This window comes from Amblyomma americanum, chromosome 11 (genome assembly GCF_052857255.1).
Source record: "Amblyomma americanum isolate KBUSLIRL-KWMA chromosome 11, ASM5285725v1, whole genome shotgun sequence".
Taxonomy (NCBI): Eukaryota; Metazoa; Arthropoda; class Arachnida; order Ixodida; family Ixodidae; genus Amblyomma; species Amblyomma americanum.
The window spans coordinates 4,654,476-4,674,654 of record NC_135507.1 but is presented as its reverse complement, the minus strand read 5'-3'; the positions used below and the strand labels follow the sequence as shown (position 1 = coordinate 4,674,654).

Below are 20,179 nucleotides of genomic sequence, written 5' to 3'. Positions count from 1 at the left end.
CTTTCGCAACAAGAAAATAAAGAGAGCAGTGAAGCAGGCACGAGAAGTGTTGCCTCTCTATCTCTGTGTTTTCTATAGTTTATTTTTGAAGCGTAAGGTTTTCTCGCGCACAAGATCACGGTTCTAGGGCTGCTATGAACCCGCCGCGGTGGCTTAGTGGTTATTATGGCGCTCGGTTGCTGATCCGGAGTACCCGGGTTCGAACCTGACCGCGGCTGCCGCGTTTCGATGAAGGCGAAACGCAAATGGCGCCGTGTGCTGTGCGATGTCAGTGCGCGTTAAAGATCCCCAGGTGGTCAAAGTTATTCCAGAGCCCTCTACTAAACCACCTCTTTCTGCCTTTCGTCTTTCACTTCCTCCGTTATCCTTTCCCTTACGGCGCGGCGCGGTTCGGGTGTCCATCGAGATATGTGAGAGTTACTGCGTCATTTCTTTTCCTCAAAACCAATTTTCATTTTCTAGGACTGCCATGACATCGTGTGGGACAATGCGTCCACGCTGCGTCGGAACGCACCGACTGCTGACATGAGCGAACGCCGAGTGCAAATCAATGGCCTTTGAGGGTAGAGACTACATTCCCGTCGACGAACGTCTTGGAGGCTACTGTCAGGAGCAAACGCTGTAAAGAGAGCCTTCCCGACCGTGCCGGCTACGCGAATCTCGGAGACCGAAAAAGAGCACAGCAGGGGAAAGAAGCTTTCTTTATGCGAACAGCAGCAGCCTCCGACATGGTCTACAACGTGTCCCTCGTCGGATCTCGGAGGCCATGGGTGGGAGAGTCAGAAAGCGTCGAGAACCTGCTGGATTCACCTGTAGCGGCCGCCGGCGCCGCCGCGTCTGCAACGGCAGCAAGTAGCAGCAGCCACACGCTGAGAACGGTGAGGGCCCTACGGCAGGTTGCTTGGAGGAGTCCCCCCTCTTCCGTGCCTCCCCCTCCCCCCAGTCACACACTACACCCCCCTTCGCGCCCTCGTTTTGTTTTTGCTTGTTTGCATGGCGCGTCCCGTTAGCTCCTCTCCACGGTTTTATAATGTCCCCCTCTCCACTGAGCGGCAGCAGTCAAGCGGTGAAGGGGCGCTCCGCGGAGGGGGAGTGCGTGAGAGACCTCCTCGCCCGACTGACCCGGACCGAAAAGTCGGGCCGCCCGGCTGCTGAGGCGAGACTCTTTCAGGACGCTAGAAGCCATCGCAACTCCGTCGCCGCAGCACCTGCGGACAACTGCCCGGACAACAGCATCATCTGCCAAGCAACGCCATGCAGCCGTCAGTGGTGGTTCTGTGATTGAAGATTTCGTTCCCCCTCTGCAGTGGCTCTTGCTGTGTGATCTTTTGGTCTTGTGGACGCCACTTCTACATAGGCCGTCATCGCGTGCATCTCGACGGTGCTTCTTATCTTGCGAGTGTGGGGCGAGCGACTGGTTCCACGCTTTTGGGATCGTCGTGTGCTGGGTGTGTTTTCTGCTGCCCCCCAGCCACCCCGCTTGTCTCTTCCCCTCCCACCTCTGTTAATCGCCTCCGGAGGATTTTCGCGGTCCGTACCTCACTGCCACCATGTCTTTCTGGACCATGTCCTTGGAGAACGTCAATGAGGCTGCAACTGTGCGGACCTGTCCAGACGAAGACGCTGAGGTAAGTGTCCAGAGCGGCTTCCTGGCTTGACGTCTTCCTATGTTAATCACTGCCCTTGTTTCGGCATTTATGCATGAGTGTGTGTGTGTGTGTGTGTGTGAAGTTCTGTAGCCGGATGATACTCGACTGTCTGCTTCCATTGAGGGTTATGGATGTATGACTTGGCGGAGCTACAAATCGGTCACGCCACGATGCGACAATTTTTGAAACAGTAAAGTGGTTTACAAAAAAAAGAGAAAAAGTGACACGTTCTGGAAAGCTTATGTCTTCCAAACGGTCCGCCGTCTGTTCTTCACCAATGTACCCCGGGCAGAGGTGCAGTCAAGGACTTTGTGCAAGACGCAAGACTGCTTTGTTTGAATGGAACGTTGGCAGTTATCGCTGCGTGCTACGTGTACGGAATGTATTGCGAACGTTTACACCGTTTCTCAGAACCATCACCGCCTACCAAATGTTTGCTGCCGACCGACGAGCCTCGAGCGTATGTTGGCAGTGTCAGGGCCAGGACGACGATTCGGCCGACCTTGCAAGGGCGCTCGTGCTTATTCGTCCTCGGAGGGCAAGGGATCACTTGTGTAACTTGTTAGGTTTCAAAAAAATTTCAAAAACTTTCAGTACCTCTACTTACGGAAGTGGTGTGTGTCGAAATAATTGCCCCAACGCGCGGCTCTAAACATAGCTTTTTCACTTGACAGGAGGATGCCATTGGCAAAGACGAATGAATCATTTATTTTCATTCGAATAAAAGCAAAGATGAAGTGAACTCAAAATGCATTAGCACCGTCGGTTGAAGCATTCTTTCGTAAATGACGTCAGTTGGGTTTGGATACAATTCGCGAGCACCCTCTGGGAATGATGGAAATAATTCTTTTGATCGCAAGACTTCCTCGCAATTGGTAATACCGGTAAGCAGATCATTATGCGAGATTTGTGCAAACATGTACCGTGCACAGTGTTGGATAGTTTGTTCGATACGCGTGAATTATTTAGTCTTGAATGGAGCAAGGCTTATATCCCCGCATGTAATATTCCCGCATGATCTTCATACAGTACTCACACAGTACAAATCTTCATACAATATTTACAACTCGGCACAGAGCCGGGCCTGCACAATACGCTGAGACTTCGCCTCACGGTAATTGCTTACAGACTTCATTTTCCTCTTGGCTCAATTTTCTCCTCAGCCCTTTTATCCCCTCGTCCCTTCCCCAAGTGCAGGGTTCAAAAACGGTTTCTTGTCCCAGCTAACCTCTCCGCCTGTCCTCCTCATCCTAAAAGCGAATGACTCGTATTTCGCTTGCGAGTCTTGCGCGGAGCTAAAGTTTAATTTTGTATAGAAATAAATTGCATTGCATTGCATTTAGCTTACCACAACAACTAGAAGGATTTCCGGGCAAAAAGCTGTGTTTGTGGCTTGACGAGGCCAGAAAAAAAAAAACCACTTGTCGAACTATTCACTGGATCACAGTACCGCAAAATAAGGGAAGGGAAAGAGTGTAGTGAGAAAGAGAGGGGAGAGGATTCCGGAGAAAGTGTTTGACCCTGCCATCGCGACCCCGTCCTTAGTACTGAGGAATTCAGGAAGTGCTGCAGTGGCAGTGAAGGTCCGATCACAATGGCGACACAAGGCCAACTGCAGTTCCTTGCACTCGAAGGGTAGCTCTTATGTCCCGCTTTGACAGCATTATGTAGCGGGGTGTCAGCGCGCATTCGGTACCTCGAAAGAGTTCCTGCAGGTGATGAATCACCCCTGTGCTAACCTACCCACCATTACGTCATCGACTGTCGCTTGAAAGAAGGAAGCTACTTTCCATTTTTTTTTTCTTTCTTCGAAACAGGAAAGTCGCTGGTGACTTGACAACCGTGACGCTAGGCAACCGGACACGGTTGTGAGGATCGCGTCAGAGTTGGTCGCAGCGGAAAGAATTTTTCGCTGCATTTGCTGTGACTACAGGCTTTCCTTCAGTGTTGGCGTGTTGGCCTTATTGACGCGTGGCTCCTGTTTCGCAGGCTGCTCGCACTCTTTCCTTCCTCCCAAAGCAGCGCTCAGTCGATGACTGAACATTTGGGAGAGAGCGCGGGCTAAGTGAACGCTCCGAAATTCGTCCTGCCGCACTGCTTGTGAAATTATTCGATTGCCTGTCCAGTGGCATTCGGGCTTTTTCCTCATACAGGCTCATTGCAACGGATTTTCGTGCCATCCGCATGGGCTGGCTGTAGCGTGTAAATATAATCAGTAGTCTGTAGCCTAGGCCCACTCATCTTCATCTGCAACCTAGATGTAGTTTAACGTGATTACAAGTAAGGAAAATTGCGCGCTTCCTGTTATACCGGGTGTACGTCTCCTGTTATTAAATGGATATTTTGTTTTAAAAAAAAATGTCATATAAGAACGCTCTTTGTCTGGCCAGCCTAAGTTCGTTTAATTTGTTTTAATTTATGTTACCGAACACAACTGCGCTGGTCCCGAAAAACGCCCCTTCAGGGTGTTGCCGTCCGTCGCCGGCCGGGAAAGAAGATCGCGGCCAACTGGTTCGCGGCCGCCGCCGAGCACAACACACTGTGGGGGTCGGGACACGGAAGTGGACCGGAAAGCGGCCGTCGCGCCGCTCGCACTCAGTCGCTGCTGCGGGGGTCAGTTGGCGGTGATTATTTTGTGTGCTTCTCTTGTCCTTTTCCCTTTGCACCGGACTCCTCCTCTCGTCGAGCGCTGCGCTGTGCCTACCTGCAGGCATTGCTGCAAGCGCGTTTGCATCTGGAAAGAGCAGGCTCGATGTAAAGAAGGGCTCGGAAGTGGGGACAGGGTTTAAAGGACCGGCCCAGGTTCACCCTCGGTCGGCCCTTGACAACAAAAAGCACGCTCCACAACTGTAGGAGCGTTCGGTCGCAACAAGCAGTACTTTGTTGCAGCAACCATGTAAACAATAGTTTACATTTCGAAACGATTAAAAAGTCGCAAAGGGTGAATTAGTTCACATGCAAATCTTATATAAAGATAGTCTATGCGCGCATGGCAGCCCATTCCTCCTTCGCTAAGTGGAAACTTGGAGCAAAGTATACAACTAATAGTTAATGGGTGCAGAGGGGGCTCATCATCATCATGAATAGAAATGAGTCCAGCGCAGGTCTAACGTCGCTTCCAGTGACCCCTCGGCTTTCTTGTTTAGCTGCAACCTTGGCCACGTTATCCTAGCTAATTTCTGAAGCTGGTCGCTCAGTGTCAGCAGCCGTAGGCTGCCATTTTCCCTTTCCGAGGGTCCTCTGGCATTCAAAGATACTGCGCCGGAGTCAACGAACGTTACGCACGTTCCAAAGCAGCGCTCGGTTATTTAACGTTATTTAACCTTGACAGAAAAGTAAATTGATTTCATTAACGCGGAGGTGGTCAGTTCAGTGGATTTCCAAGTGAAGGTAAAAGTAGCAAGAATGGCAGCCTTACAAAATTTTTTAGGAAGTGTGTAAGCTTACGATACAAAAACCCCTACAAACTAGTGTATATACAATACAAATCCTACAGACAGTCGAGGCAATTAGAGATTTTCTGCCATACACTTTTAGTAGGTTTCGTCTGTAGACTATGGACAGACAAAAAGAACTGTATAAGGGAAGTCAGTAGTGCATAAGAAGTCTATAGAAAGTCTACAGACAATTTTCATAAGGTCAGAAAGTCAGGTGGGCAGATGTGACTGGTAATTGGCACAGGATGAGGCTATTGGAGATCAGTGAGGGAGACATTTGGCCTGCAGTTATGATGAAAATATGCGAAGGTGGTAAGTCAAGCTATTACGGAGCCTGAGTGAGCTGAGTGACCCAGTGAAGGGATGACGCCGATCTGCCACCATCCAGAGCGCGAGTTGGCAATTCCAACTGTGTCAGTGCCCTCTGCGGTGTCTTGTTTATTTGCCGATGCTACTGTTTATGCGGTATGCACGCGGATGACCTAAATGTAAGCTGTGGCTGCGGTACGGGAGTTGCGCTCTCACGGCGTGGATCACGACGTCGACGACACGGCGTTTGCGTAAGCTGCACGTGCTTGCGTCGTGACACCTCACTTTGCACGTCACGAGAGATTACGCTGACAGCGCGGAACCGTGCTTCGAGTTTCCTGCACACCCGCGCTTCGCGTCATTTAACCGGTCATCATCCGGATGTGATTGGCACGATTGAACGCGTTCGTCTTTGTGCGTGCAAGCAGTACGCGGTCACTGCAGCAATGGGTATGTGTTTATAGCTGTCAATAGGTGTCACTAAGGGTCATTTTTTCTATAAAGCTATTATTTTTTTTCCTCCCCGAGTCCTTCAATGTTTTCATTCTGGGACCTCCCGAGACCGGCATAGCTTGAACGTTTTCAAGTTTCCCGCTCGCTGCGGATCACGTGGGAACCTCAAAGCGCTCGATGCGTTTCGATGAAGGCGAAACGCTCAGGCGCCCGCGTACTATGCGATGCCAGTGCACGTTAAAGATCCCCAGGTGGTCGAAATTATTTCCGAAGCCCTCCACTACGGCACCTCTATCATCATTTCTTCTTTCACTCCCTCCTTTATCGTTTCTCTTACCGCGCGGAACCCGCCGCGGTGGCTCAGTGGTTAGGGTGCCCGACTACTGATCCGGAGTTCCCGGGTTCGAACCCGACCGCGGCGGCTGCGTTTTTATGGAGGAAAAACGCTAAGGCGCCCGTGTGCTGTGCGATGTCAGTGCACGTTAAAGATCCCCAGGTGGTCGAAATTATTCCGGAGCCCTCCACTACGGCACCTCTTTCTTCCTTTCTTCTTTCACTCCCTCCTTTATCCCTTCCCTTACGGCGCGGTTCAGGTGTCCAAAGACATATGAGACAGATACTGCGCCATTTCCTTTCCCCCAAAACCAATTATTATTATTATCTTACCGTGCGGTTCAGGTGTCCAACGATATATGAGACAGATACTGCGCCATTTCCTTTCCCCAAAAACCAATTATTATTATTACTTACGGCGCGGCTGGTCAACGCCACTTTCCTTTAGGTGGCGTTGTTCAGGTGTCCGCCGTAGTGTTCCTATATGCTCCCGTAGGAGCATATACGTATATGCTGTAAATGCTCCGCCAGGGGGCATATACAGGAACACTAGTCCGCCGATATGTGAGACAGATACTGCGCCATTTCCTCCCCCCCCCCCCTTAAAAAAAAAGAAGACAATTTTCAATATTCTACAAAACGCAAACGCGAACCCTAAAACAAGAACAAAGTATTGACTGCTGGAGAGTGCGTCGAGAACAAGTTCGAGGGCGCGCCGCCATTTAGCGAAACAACTGTTTTTTCCACGATCAATTTTCGTGTCTAGCTTGGACACTTGGACGGCTGCACCGGTAGCGTGGACTTGCACGTAATGTAGGAGAGATACAATCTCGCGACGGCGGGTGTGGGAGATGCGGATAGGCAGTACCTACCCTCCTCATCCGGCGAGGAAGGCAGGCAGGCGCCGGTCTATTAACGGGTGTGTCGCGTGATGCGCCGCTGCGGAAGCGCCGCGGGCCCGTCACAATCTTCGTGGTCGACGCGCGACCGGAGACGACAACGACTTAGGCCTACTTCCTTCCTGGTTGAGGCCCCTCGCATCGGGGAGGGGGTGTATTACCGTATATAGCATCGACAACACTTGTATATACCTCCGGGTGTGCGGAGAAGTATATGGGCTGTGTCGTGACGCGCTTGCAAGAAAACCGGTGTGTTATTTATTCATTTAGGTTCGAATTCCTGCAGTGCAGTGGAGGCTCAATGCAGGGAAGGGGGCATACATAGAGAAGTCGTACAAACAACATGTGCTAACCATTCGTTGAATTGAATTGGCTGTTTGGGAAAGGAAATGGTGCAGTATCTCACATATCGGCGGACACGTGAACCGCGCCGTAATAGAAGGGATAAAGGAGGGACTGAGAGAAGAAAGTAAGAAAGTGGGGCCGCAGGGGAGGGCTCCGGAATAATTTCGATCAGCTGGCGATCTTTAACGTGCACTGAAATCGCACAGCACACGGGCGCCTGTGCGTTCCGCCTCCGCGGTAGGGTTCGAACCCGGGTACTCATCTCTTCGTCTTCGCTTTTTTTGCGCTCGTTAACCATGACTACGTACCAACTAGCCCAACTTCTTACCTTAACTCCGGATCAGTAGCCGAGCGCCCTAACCACTGAGCCATCATTCGTTCAAGATGAAAATAAGAATTTATTTTTTATTTTGTCATGCTCTGTGGACACACGAACCGCGCCGTAAGGGAAGGGACAAAGGAGGGAGTGAAAGAAGGGAGAAATAGGTGCCGTAATGGAGGGCTTCGGAATAATTTCGACCATCTGGGGATCCTTATTGTGCGATGTCAGCACACGTTAAAGATCCCCAGGTGGTCGGAATTATTCTGCAGCCCTCCACTACGCACCTCTTTCTCTCTTTCTTCTTTCACTCCCTCCTTTATTCCTTCTCTTAGGGCGCGGTTCGGGTGTCCGCCAAGATATGTGAGACGATTATTGCGCCATTTTCTTTCCTCAAAAGCCAATTTTCATTTTTCATTTCATTTTTATGTCTACAACCCGATTGATGCGTTGCTTGTCTGCTACTGCTGCTTTGTAAAATAGAGGCTGCGGCCTCGTCAAGCTGTTTTGATAGCCTTTTTTGCAGCTTCTTGGTCGAGGTAGTTCTGAGGCAGAAATAAATTTATTATTATTATTATTATTACTTCTCCTCCGTCTCACTGCTACTGTGTAGTTAAGCCTGTTGTACGAAAGAGGTGCAGGCTGCTGCTCATTGTGTTTCAGTAATTTTGGCCAGCACCTATCTACAGAATGTGTGTGTGTAGCCTCTTATATGCCCCCCTGCGCGATGTTCTGATAAGTACGCACGCTTTATGATCAAACCAGAACCAGATTTTCAACTAAATGCCAGACCCGCAGCGGTGGCTCAGTGGTTAGGGCGCTCGGCTACTGATCCGGAGTTCCCGGGCTCGTACCCGACCGCGGCTTTATTTCACCCTACCGTCTCTCATGCTTTCACCCCACCTTTCCTCCTCATTGTAACACCTGCGGCGTGCCCAGATCCACACTTTTTCACTACCTTTGGGAATGTCCTTCCCCACAGGCAGTACCCCCCATCCCCAATCTCACTCATTCTTCCTGGGAGGCTGCTTTACGGACCGCTCAGCCCACCGGCCAGAAATGGCTGGTGGATCGGGCCTTATGTGAGCCACAAGCCCGTGGACTCCTGGAACTGTAAGAGACCACCTTGGAAGATTTTTTCTTTCTTTTTTTCTAATAAAAGTTGTTTCCATCCATCCATCCTGCGTTTTTATGGTGACAAAACGCTAAGGTGCCCGTGTGCTGTGCGATGGCAGTGCACGTTAACGATCCCCAGGTGGTCGAAATTATTCCGGAGCCCTCCACAATAATAATAATAATTATTATTATTATTATTATTATTATTATTATTATTATTATTATTATTATTATTATTATTTTTATTTTTATGAATGCCAGAAAAGTAATGGTACACTTTGCAAAACCGGAACCATATCAGTATCCTGGGCTATTTGTCTACAATACTCCGAAGCACTCTTTCTTAATTAATGAATTAAGAATAATAGCTCACAGCGCTGCTTTTTCAAATCAAGCCAATGCAATCGCTCAGTTAAGAATAATTGCTTGGGCCTGCAACCGCTGCAGATACGCGCACAGAGCTGTAGAACATTAAAGGAGAAGTCGAATGTCGTCATTTGTTATATCAAAGGTTCCTACGCATTTTCACGAGCTTTGACGTATGTTCAGAGGTTCGAAATTCGATTACTATCATGAAATTATATCAATAAACGTTAGCTCACGAGCCAACCTCGAAATACCATGTTTTTTAGCAAACAACGCCACTAGACATTCCTAAAGGACTGCTTTCTCGCTCGTTAAAGTCAGGTGTTAAACTTCTTCAAGGTAACGTTATACTAATATGACTCATTTCCCTATTTCTAACGCTCCTTCTTAGCTGTTAGTATAGCAGCAAGTGCCGCTTCCTGCTCGAAAATGACACATTTTGCGTGATGAATTTCTGAGAACAATAATAACAGAAAACAAGGCAGAAAACCCTGAAGGCTAAAGCGAAAGGCCTAGCGCGCGAAGATGATGTTCTCCGAAACGTCCTCGGAGACGTCGCGTCCCACCTTCGGTTCGCTAGCCAGAAACCGAGCTTCCCCGCGCGAGCAGTCGCGATGGGGTGGCCGCGTTACAGAATGGAGCACACGTTCCAGCTCGCCCACTGCGGCATCCTCTCGAAGGCAGCGCCTGGAGCTGCTTCGAAGCTTTCAGCGGTCCACCTCTGGGAAGCCCAGAAACGCCTCCACCGAATTTGTTTTTCCAACAACTTCGCCCACGGCTCGTCAGTCACCAAAGGTGCTCCCTGGTCCACACAGGCGCCGTTATGGCAACCCTTCTTCCCCCTCTCCACCCTGAGACGGAAAGGAACAGTCTAATCTTTCCTGTCATAAACCGCGGGACGAGTTACTCCCCTTCTCTAAGCAAAGGCGCAAACACAAATCTATTTCCAGCCTGCACACCACCACGCATGCATGGCACTGCGCTTTCTTCGCTGCTGCCGCTCAACGCGTGGCTCCGGAAGCTGCATTTCAAGGAAGGAGAGGATAAAAAGAAGTACGGTACAATGCGTATGCAGGCCAGTGCAGGCGGAAACAACAAACAAATTTGCGCGGCTACCCAGCATAACGCTGCACGGGGCGTAGGCGGAAACCGTGCAGTGGATGCAAGTAAAGGTGCAGGAGTGGAAACGGAACAGAAGTCTTCTTACGGGCGGTGGGGAAGGAGGCGTGTATGCAGCGAGCCGAGTTCAGCGCCTCGGCTAGCGGCCCGTAACTCGAGGAAAGAAACCGCCCAGCAGGAAAGCCCAGGAACAGAAATTATACGAAGATAGAAAGAAGTCCTCCGATACTGTCGTCGTACAGTCGTCCCCTTCATCGGGCTTCCGCGCTCTTTCCCCGTTTACTTGTTTTTGGGATTTTCTTTTTCGCATTCTTTTTCCACGCTTGTGTCGTTTTTTTTTTTCGTTCCTTTCCTATAGGCCTTCTTTCCGGCTGTCGCGCCGCACCAAGCTTCCTTATTAGGCATGCGAGAGGGCCTATTTTCCCTGTCCCCAGGCCCACATATATACAAAGGCGACTTTTCTCGTTCCTTTGATAGCGCCCTTCGAGAATAAGCGAGAGCCAGCTAGAGGCTCCGGGCGGTGCTTTTTGTGAGCGGCGAATCGGTTGCGCGTACTAAGTAGGCTGTCGCGCGACTAAGAGGCGTGTCCGTTGGATTTAATTAATTGCTGTTCTTGAGGCGATGGGGCGCTAATGCGTGGCGAGCATCTGTGCTGGCACACGCCTTGTGCACAGCCTTGTTGATAGATCGGACAACGAGACATCGAGCGCGCCGATGAGAATGCACTGTTTTAGCGTATATAGCGTTGCGCATATGTATATCGCTGGATTAGTTAGTATACTGAGACTGGGGAGCACATATTCTGGACAGCGGGACAACACCATGTGTCTCGTGGTGTTCTTATGTGGCGTTGTCTCCTTGTCTGGAATCTAGCGCTCCCCAGTCTCAGTATGCACGACCAACTAGCCCCCCACAAAGCTTTACCGTAGTTAGTATACTTACAGCCACGGTCAAAAGTCCTCAGGCCGCGCGGTTTCTAACGCGAGAGTGTTGAGGAGCTCGTGTCAGAAAATTCGGCGTCGGCGTCGTTGACCGTGAGCGAAAAATCCCCTAAAAATCGCCAGATAAGCAACCTGGGAAGCAGGCGGGTAACCTAGGTCACGCAACCTTGTCGCATCATCACAACCTGCCCGCCGGATATCGATCAAACTGCGCACCGTGGCAGGTGGCGATAATGATTGGTGAATAGAGGTTGCGCGGCTAGAGCAATCTGGGTCGCACAAGCCCCACAGGTGGCAGCGCCTGCCGTCGCAGGGCGGTGGCGCATCGCATAACTGCTGTGCCGCTGCGCCAGGAGGAGTATGAGGACTCTAGCAGAGCAGAGCTTTGGATAAGTTGGTATAGATTCTTCTTTTCAAGAACAACTGTTCTTGCTCATCAATGGGAGATAATTAGGATAATTGTTAAAAGAGACAAAAGGAAAGCAACCACATGCCGTTGATGGGATCCGAACCCACGACCTTCGAAATTCGCGTCCGCTACGTGGCCAACCGGCTGTACTCCGGTCGTGTTTAGTAAATTTTTTTCTCGCCACGGGCGCTAACTTGCTCCCACGTGGTTTTGACGTGTGCAGTTTCAGGTGGTTACTGTATTTATATTTGTTTGTTTTTCCATTAATATTCCGTTGCGAGTAAGCGGTGGTGGTGTCGCCATTCTCATTCTTTGTGTTATGTCCTTGTGTGCACTGCTTTTTTTTTCATGATGAGTATGAGGACTCCCAGAGATCTACATGATGGTCAAGTGGAGAATGTTAAGTAGAGATAGATTTAAGGCTGAGCTTAAATCTCCCCTGGAATTTTTTTTTCAGCCGTGTAGTGCGGCGCAGCTGTAGAAACGGTAACGTTCAAAAGCTCTGGAGATTGCGGAGAAACCTTGTTCTCATCTTTCAAGACCTTTGGGCCTGTAGGGGAGCGGTATTTGCTGTACTCACGGTCGCTGAAAAGAAAGATAGAAAAACGGAATGAAAAGAAAGAGAGAGAGAAAGAAGGGAAGAGCGAAATAAATGCAAAGGAAAGAGAGAGAGAAAGAGAGAGAGAGAGACAGAGAAAGAAGGAAGTCAAAGACGGAAAGAAAAAGCAAGAAAAACAGAAAGAAGTCGAAGACAGAAAGAAAAACGAAGAAACATAAATACAGAAAAAGACCAGAAATACAGAAACGAAGTACATAACGAAAGATGCAGAAACCAAGGACAAAAAGAAAGAAAGAGAAGAATGTAGGAAAGAACGGAAGGCAGAAATGAATGAAAGAGTGAAAGGAAACAAGCGAATGAACAAACACGGAAGTACTGAAGTGTGCGAAATGAAAGAAAGCGGGATAATTCCGCCTTGCACGGCATCCTAGACTCCCATGACCCTGTATAAGTGTTTCGTGGATTGTTATACGTGGTCTTCACGGTGGTTTTCAGCAATCGCAGCAGAGCACAGAAAGAGCAGAACAACGCCCATTCCCCATGCATGCTCGCGCGCACCAGTCCCAAGAGGGGGGTCGTTCACTCCCGACGACACGTGCGCGGCGGTCGCAGTCGGCGCGATTAACCCACTTTTGCATCCGTCTTGGGCGTATTCGTCGAGCTGCGCGGCTGCTGCACGCACCCGTCAGCGCCGAATGCACAAACTCTGAGGTGCGGCCACCGCGAAACAGGAAAAGCCGTCGTTCTTCGTCCATCTCTCCTCCTTGTAATAGGCGGCGTTTTCGGCTCAGACCGTGTGCGGTACGACGTGAGGCTAGCGAATGGAGGGGACTGGGACCTCGGTTAAAATCTTCGTAGCTGCTGAAACTTCGTATCTCTTGAAGAGGGAATTTGTTTCCGTGGTCAAGAGATGGAGAAGGATTAATTTAGTAGAAAAGTTTTCCTGATGTAAACTACTAAGGGACTGATGAGGGGTTTTATTATCAGGTGGACGCAAAGGTAGCGGGAAGAAGGAGGAGGATTTGCTGATTAACTGATACAAGAATTTACCGAAGGATTTTGTTTTGGAGGTTTACTGAACAGCTAAGTGCGGGGACAGGGATTGTTGAAAATTTTTTTAGGACAGGAGCTAAGAAGACATACTGAACAATTTATGTATAGGTATCGTCAGATTTATGCAATAGTTTAGACAGTTTAATAATTCGGAGGCTGGGTGCGAGAGCGGGGGAGTTTAATAGGTTGCGCTATTCATTATTTACACATTCACTGATCAGGTGCTGCGAACACTACGTTCAAGCAATGCTTGTACAAGAGCATAACACAAGATGTGGATTACCAACCATTATTAACAAGAAAGGCGCACAAATGCTTCTACTTTTTGTGGATAAGTACTTCGCTTAACGCAGTGTCAGTCGTTTATATGTATAGTCTTTCTCATTCGAAGTGAAACCCACGCGCTAATTTTATGCTTTCTACTCAAGAAATTCGTCCCTCGTGTGGCCAGTTTGCTGAGAGTCGGAATTTCGTAAATAAAAACTTGGGGGCATTCTTAATCTCATTCTTGAAGAAAATGCGATAGCTTTTATGTTGCCTGCTATGATGCCAGCATTGAGTGCCTAATGTTCTGAAGATTTTCCCGCCAAAAGTCTGGTTGGAAAAGGTTCCATTGCCCTTGTATGGTATGCATTAGTCATCGCCTTATTCGGGTAGCTTCCATTGGTGGCAATGTGGCAACTTCATTGAATTTATTTTAATTTCATTGTCACGTGCCGCTGGAAACAAGTAGCTCACAAGACGGTGGGCTGGTGCCTCGCGCCTCGGTGGCGAGGTTCTGATGACCTCTCTTGACAAACCATTATTTGACTGCCACGGTGGGCAGGTTGTGATGACGTCACAACGTGGCGTTACCTCTCGACTAATCTGGAAATTTCGTGGCGGACAGGCCGATTTTTTTTTCTGAGACAACCTAATTTCTTTCGCATTAGTAGCAATAAGGCTACAACCAAGCTGAGATGCTGTTGATGTCAGATTTAGATGAGTTATATTGCCAAGAAATGTCAGAACAGCAGAATATTTGATACGACATGCGGCACCACCGGCAAGATTTCAAGCAGCGGCTGACTCACAGCCTGCTGCCTGCACCACACGCAAGTATAGAATTTCCGGTTTACTCAACACATTCTCTCCCGGCAAACACTAACACAAAATAGAGACAAACGAAAGTAAATGGATGTGTCTTACTGAGACGTACCGCACCTGCTCCAATCTCGCGGAATATCGTCGAAAATTGACGTCATTCAAGCCGAGCTCCGCCAAATCGAGATTTGTGGCAAGCACATGATACTGTGAGAAGGGCTGAGACAATGCCATGCAAGTGGGCCATTCCGTCCGCCAACCCTTCCTCCAATCGCTTCCATTTTCCTTCTTTCCGCCGTCCATGCCTTCACCGCTCACGCCGGCGGAAGTGCGGAAGGAAGAATCGCCGCCGGAACCGGAACACATTGCGTAACCGCTGTCCGCGATCTTCGTCCGTAAGCGGATTGCGTGATCCCGTGTAACAACGCTCTCTAGCCAGGGGGAGCGTTATTGGCCAGCGTGTCGGTCGTGCTTCCTCGTGCGGACGTAGCGGCTCGGCGCTGCGGGAGGCTACCCTCTTTCGTTCCTCTGAATTATGGATCGGCGCCCTCCAAGAGCGCTTTCCAGAGAGATATGGAAGAGGAGGACACACGAGTGGAGAGTGCACGGGGCATGGAAGAACCGCCGCCGCTTCGATGAGTTCGCCTGCAGTGTCCGGCTGGCTGAATGGCCGGCGGGCTTATCGGCCCTGTTGTGTAAGTGTGCGGCCCCCTCCTCTCATCTTTTCTGTTTATCTCATTCCTCCCGTTCCTCGCCGTGCACGCGGTCCGGAAGTAAACGGTTGCGCGGAGGGAAACTGCCGCCACCGTTGTTGTGGAACACTTCCGGTGCCACCATTAGCGGCCGCTTCCTGACTGCCCTCGTCCCGTTACGGCGGCCGATAAGAAAAGAAATCGGGCTTCCATTCTTTTTGATTCTTCTTCCAAAATGGCCGTGTCCTCCGCGCGTGTGCCGAATGCGAAGTGACCTCCTGAAAAGAAAGTGTGTGTTTGTGTGTGTGCGCGGAGGGGGGGGGGGGGCGCAGACTACGTTATACACGCAAGCAGCAGTATTGCCAAATCATGTTTCTTCCTTGGCTTGCTTAGTGGACTCGCGACTGACTAGATCGGTGCAGAGCTTTCTGAGTCTTAGGCATAGTAGCAGCCCCCCCCCCCCCCCCCAAAAAAAAAAAACACGCACAAGAGAATAGACACCGAGAGACACTCACAGACGCTGCACTCACAACTGATTTTATTCCAAGCTATCAAAGTGGAATATATAGGCTGCGTCGCGCATGCGCTTTAAGAGAAAGAAAAAAGGCGTGCCATCACAACATCCTGATCATACACCTTTTCTTGTAGCAGAAAAAAGTGCATGTTCCGAACTATGCAGCAGAATTGACGTATCGCTAATACAATCACTGCCCCTTTTCTTTATATGGAAAGCTTCCAAAAGCTCACGTGAGGTCTGGTCTTTAGCTAAGACAAGTAACCAACTCGCCCAAGAGCTCATTTTACCGAAGCTTTCTGAGGTTTTGCCGCTCGCCTTATCTTTAACTACAAGAACTCTGACGAGGTAATGTCTGCGGTGAAGGACGGTCAAGATGTGAGGTTGAGCTGTTGATATTTGGGCAACGCGTAAAGTGTTCCCTTTCCGGCTACCTTGTTCGAATGCCGCGGCTGTCGACAGGCGTTTCTTCTTTGGTCGCTTACTTTAGCTACACAGCTTCTCTAAAACGAGTTGTGGATTATGGCAGCGTCAGTCAGGGAGGTGTGCCGTTGTTACCTGCGTACTTTATGGCAGCTGAGCTCTTCGTGGTTTCCTCGTCGGGACACCGTTGCAGGAATTAGCTTTACGGCCTTTTGCCTCTAAACTTAGATTTACCCACACGGCTTCTCGTCTTGGGCGATGACCCCGTCAGCCACTGAGTGGCGCTGTTAATATGTAATATTTGACTATACGTCTGTCTACGAGTTTGTCTTCCTTCTGTGGAAGTCAAGCCAATAATGATTTATTGGTGCGCTAGGAAACGTGACTTAATGACATCCTAGTCTAAATCAAGAGGAAGAAATGGGCTTGGGCAGGGCATGTAATGCGAAGGCAAGATAACCGCTGGTCCTTAAGGGTAACGGAGTAGATTGCAAGACAAGGCAAGCACAGCAGGGGTCGGCAGAAAGTTAGGTGGGCGGATGAGATTGAGAAGTTTGCGGACATACGGTGGGCGCAGCTGGCAAAAGACAGGGTTAATAGGAGAGACATGGGAGAGGACTTTGCCTTGCAGTGGGCGTAGTCAGGCTGATGATGATGATGGTGCGTTAAATTCGGAACAGACAACAAAAATACACCATGATACAGCCACAAACCTGCCTACTACTTGAACTTTGGCTTGAACTCTGGCTTGAAAGGCTTGGCGTGAAAGTTGGCTTGAACTCTCGTCACGCACTTTCTGCCCTTCGTTTTACTGTGTCGCTAAACTTCAAGTGTACCAACCATTCAGCGCTTGTGTTCGGCATCTGGGTGTACGTTGGTGTAGGAGCATCGGCTCTTGCGCTGGATAACAACGGATGACCGAAAGGAGGACCAAACATACTCCGCGAAACATTTCGCCAAGTTCTCGTACCGTCTTCCTTCGTGTCCACCTCGTGGGCCCAACGCAAAGCAGACAATAATTCCAGACTTGCTCTGGGCACTGGTGCAGCCTACATAGACGGGGTAGTGTGCATCGTGCCTGCTAGCTGCCTCTCGTAACCAACCCTGTTTCACTAAGCGCTATCGCAGGCACAGAATCTTGCTCCTTTATTCCTCCTTGGCTCTTATGTTTCCTCCCATTCTGCCTGTAAATCTTTGTGCAAGGCATCGGAGCCTGTTATAGCGGCCGTGTGAAGGGGACTGGCATTGTTCGCTCCCGACGCTTGCCTCGTGAAGTGGAGCGCGGCCACTGAACGGGAAAAGGCGCCTGGGGAGCCGCCTATATATCGCTTCCTTTGCCTCTTCCTGGTCACTTTGCTTGCTTGGCCGCAAAGCCACTTAGCTCCACGCGCAACTCCAGAATAAGCAAACGAAGGGGAAGATGAGAAGAAGAAACACTGATGCTGCAGAAGGAGAAGAAAGAAAACTCATTCGGCTGTGGGTGAGGCGGCCAGCTCTGTATGCTCGTATACAGCTTTGGACCGACGGAGCTCGTACGCATTCGAGAAAGTCGTTGGCCATTTGCTCTCTGCCGCCGCTTCGCCGGTAAGTGTCCGGGAAGCTGTGGTTCGTGCAGAGTGCTGCGCGCACGGTTCGAGCGCGTTCGAGCGCGTGCGTTATTCGCGATCGTTCCCTAGATTGCCGGGACAGTTTTATCGCGCGCTGTCGCACGCCGTCGACTTTGCGCAGTGGCGCCATCTATAGCAGTGTCTAAGCACGAAACTTTGCCGCCTTTCTGGTATGTGGAACGCTTGGTTGCACGCCGCGCGTGTTTTTTACATTCGCTTCCTCCTTCATCTCGTTCATCCAAAGTGTTCATCCGGGTGTCCACCAAGAGTGGGACAGTTATACCGCGCCTTTCCTTTTTTTCCTAGCCTCACACTCCTTTCTTCTACGTTATTTTTAAGTGCTTGTGTCCAGAAACAAATTAATCATGGGCTCGTTAAGGGAGTTCCCGGTTTCGAGCCCGACCACGGCGGCTGCATTTTTATGGAGGCAAAACGCTAAGGCGCCCGTGTGCTGTGGGATGTCAGTGCACGTTAAAGATCCCCAGGTGGGCGATATTATTCCGGAGCCCTCCACTACGGCACCTCTTTCTTTCTTCTTTCACTCCCTCCTTTATCCCTTCCCTTACGGCGCGGTTCAGGTGTCCGCCGACATATGAGGCAGATACTGCGCCATTTACTTTCCCCCAAAACCAATTATTATTATTGTATATTATTAAGGAACGAACTGTTCAACGAAATCTGTGAAGTCTGGAGTTTTTAACGTCCCGAAGCGACACATGGGCTGTGAGGGACACCGTAATAGAAGGCTCGGGATTAACTTAGGTCACACCAAGAGTCCTTTAACGGGCGCTGACGTCGCACAGCACGCGGGTGCTTTATTATTTCGCTTCCATCCACCGCAACCGGGATGCGATCCCGCGACCTTTGGGTCGCCTCTGAGCCGCTGTGGGTGCATTACAATGATTTGTGAAACTGTGCAACATGACCGCCGTGCATCACGAGGTGAAAGTTTCACTCTTCGATTTATTTGAGCTAAGCATGGCGGCGAAATAAGCCGCCAGTTTCAATAATGGCCTTTGGGCCACACGCCCAAACCCAAAAGTTGCGAATATTTTTTTTTTGTTTTGAATGCACAGAAGAGTTGGCTGAGGTAGCCGTATTATTCAGAGCGTTTGAAGGCTATTGGACCAATCAATTAGTAGATTGGTTGTTTAATTACAAAATGCCAATGTGCCTTCTTTAGGTTTGTTTTAGGGCTCCGTACTTGATATGTATAATAGGACGATGATAGGAAAATGCCAGGCAAGCAGGAAATAGAAATATCGCGACGGAGTCGAAACGCGCAGAAAGGCGCTGACGACCCCGTTTCCACCTGTGAATGCGTTGCCGCTGCATGCATGCGATGCGGTTTGACTCCGAACCCGAGAACAAAGAATGACCTCGCTGCGTTATTGCCGCGCTTTGCAGGACCGAAAAAGCGCAGCAAAAGTTAAGCGAACGCGACACTGAACACAAAGGAAAAATGCAGACGAAGGAATAAAAACAGAGAAAAAGAAAGAACGAGGAAGAAAATGGAAGATGTGTTAAAGCGTCAGAGACGGAAAACCGACTCAAAGTGTCGCTTGAAACCGAGAGAGCGTCCTGTCCGGCCTTTTTTTTGTTTTTAGATCCAAGAAAGGGGGGGGGGGGGGCGGATTTGTACAGAGCATTACGTGGTGACTGGAAAGACGAATGAAAGTTTGGGGCCAAGGTGTGGGGGAGAGGAAACAGGCCGCTGCCGACATTCGTCACTCGGCCAGCGGGCCGTAGCCGGCTCTTTTTAGGGTGTGCATATATAGCAAGTCGTTTGCGCCGTCCGATCGCCCTCTTTGCCAGCTCGCCGCTTCTCGCTAGCTCTCTTTTGCCTCGAATAGAAGATAGCAGTGGCATCTGCGAAGGAGGCGGTAAGAAACAAAATGTAAAGAAGAATATGAGAGGAAAGGGCGTTCTTTTTTGCCTGTCTTCCGTTTGAAGCTGCTTTCCTTCGCTCGCATCTCGGCCGTGTCAACAGTTCGGGGAACCGACCGAACCAAAGCGCAAGGGAGGGAGAGAGTGGAAGGAGGGGCGAGTGTACCCTGCGGAGGCCGGAACTTGTTTCCGGGTTTCCCCCCTTGAAGCCAGGAATGCCTCCGGGGTCACTTCCGGTCCGGAGAGCGTGGTGCTTTCGCCATAGAAATACGAGGGGGGGGAGGGATTCTAAGAATATGTATGAGACCCGTGAAGGCATGCAAGCGGGCACTGTGGCGATCGTACGGGAGGACCTACTTCGAAAAGACCGGCGGCATCGCTAGAGAAGAGCTTTGCACGCGAAGTCGTGCGATGCCATTTCTTTGAAGAGGAGAGTATGCTAGGCTTGACCTGCCGCTTTTGGAGAGGCTGCACGATATGGAGAACGGAAGGCCAGCTGAGCGACACGCACGAAGGCTGTTCCAATCGTAATGTCACTTAAATGCCTCGTGCTGAAGTCCAGCTTTTCTGTACAGAACTGGGATTCCGTGCGCTTCGGTTATGTTCAGCGAATGGTTCCCGCGCGATTATTCCTCGTGCAGCTTACTTGGCTCTTCAGTATGCTGC

The 20,179-nt window shown here is 50.0% G+C and overlaps 1 protein-coding gene across 1 annotated transcript in view; it reads left to right on the top strand.

Annotated features, from left to right (window-relative positions):
• The first annotated feature begins 462 nt into the window (after positions 1-462).
• LOC144111406 (tetratricopeptide repeat protein 39B-like) overlaps positions 463-20,179 on the top strand; it is a 122,085-nt gene continuing 102,368 nt past the window's right edge. Inside the window, exon 1 of the mRNA XM_077644687.1 lies at positions 463-1,628. Within this exon, the coding sequence (XP_077500813.1) occupies positions 1,551-1,628 (78 nt within the window). The 5' untranslated portion in view covers positions 463-1,550. The remainder of the gene's footprint in view (positions 1,629-20,179) is intronic.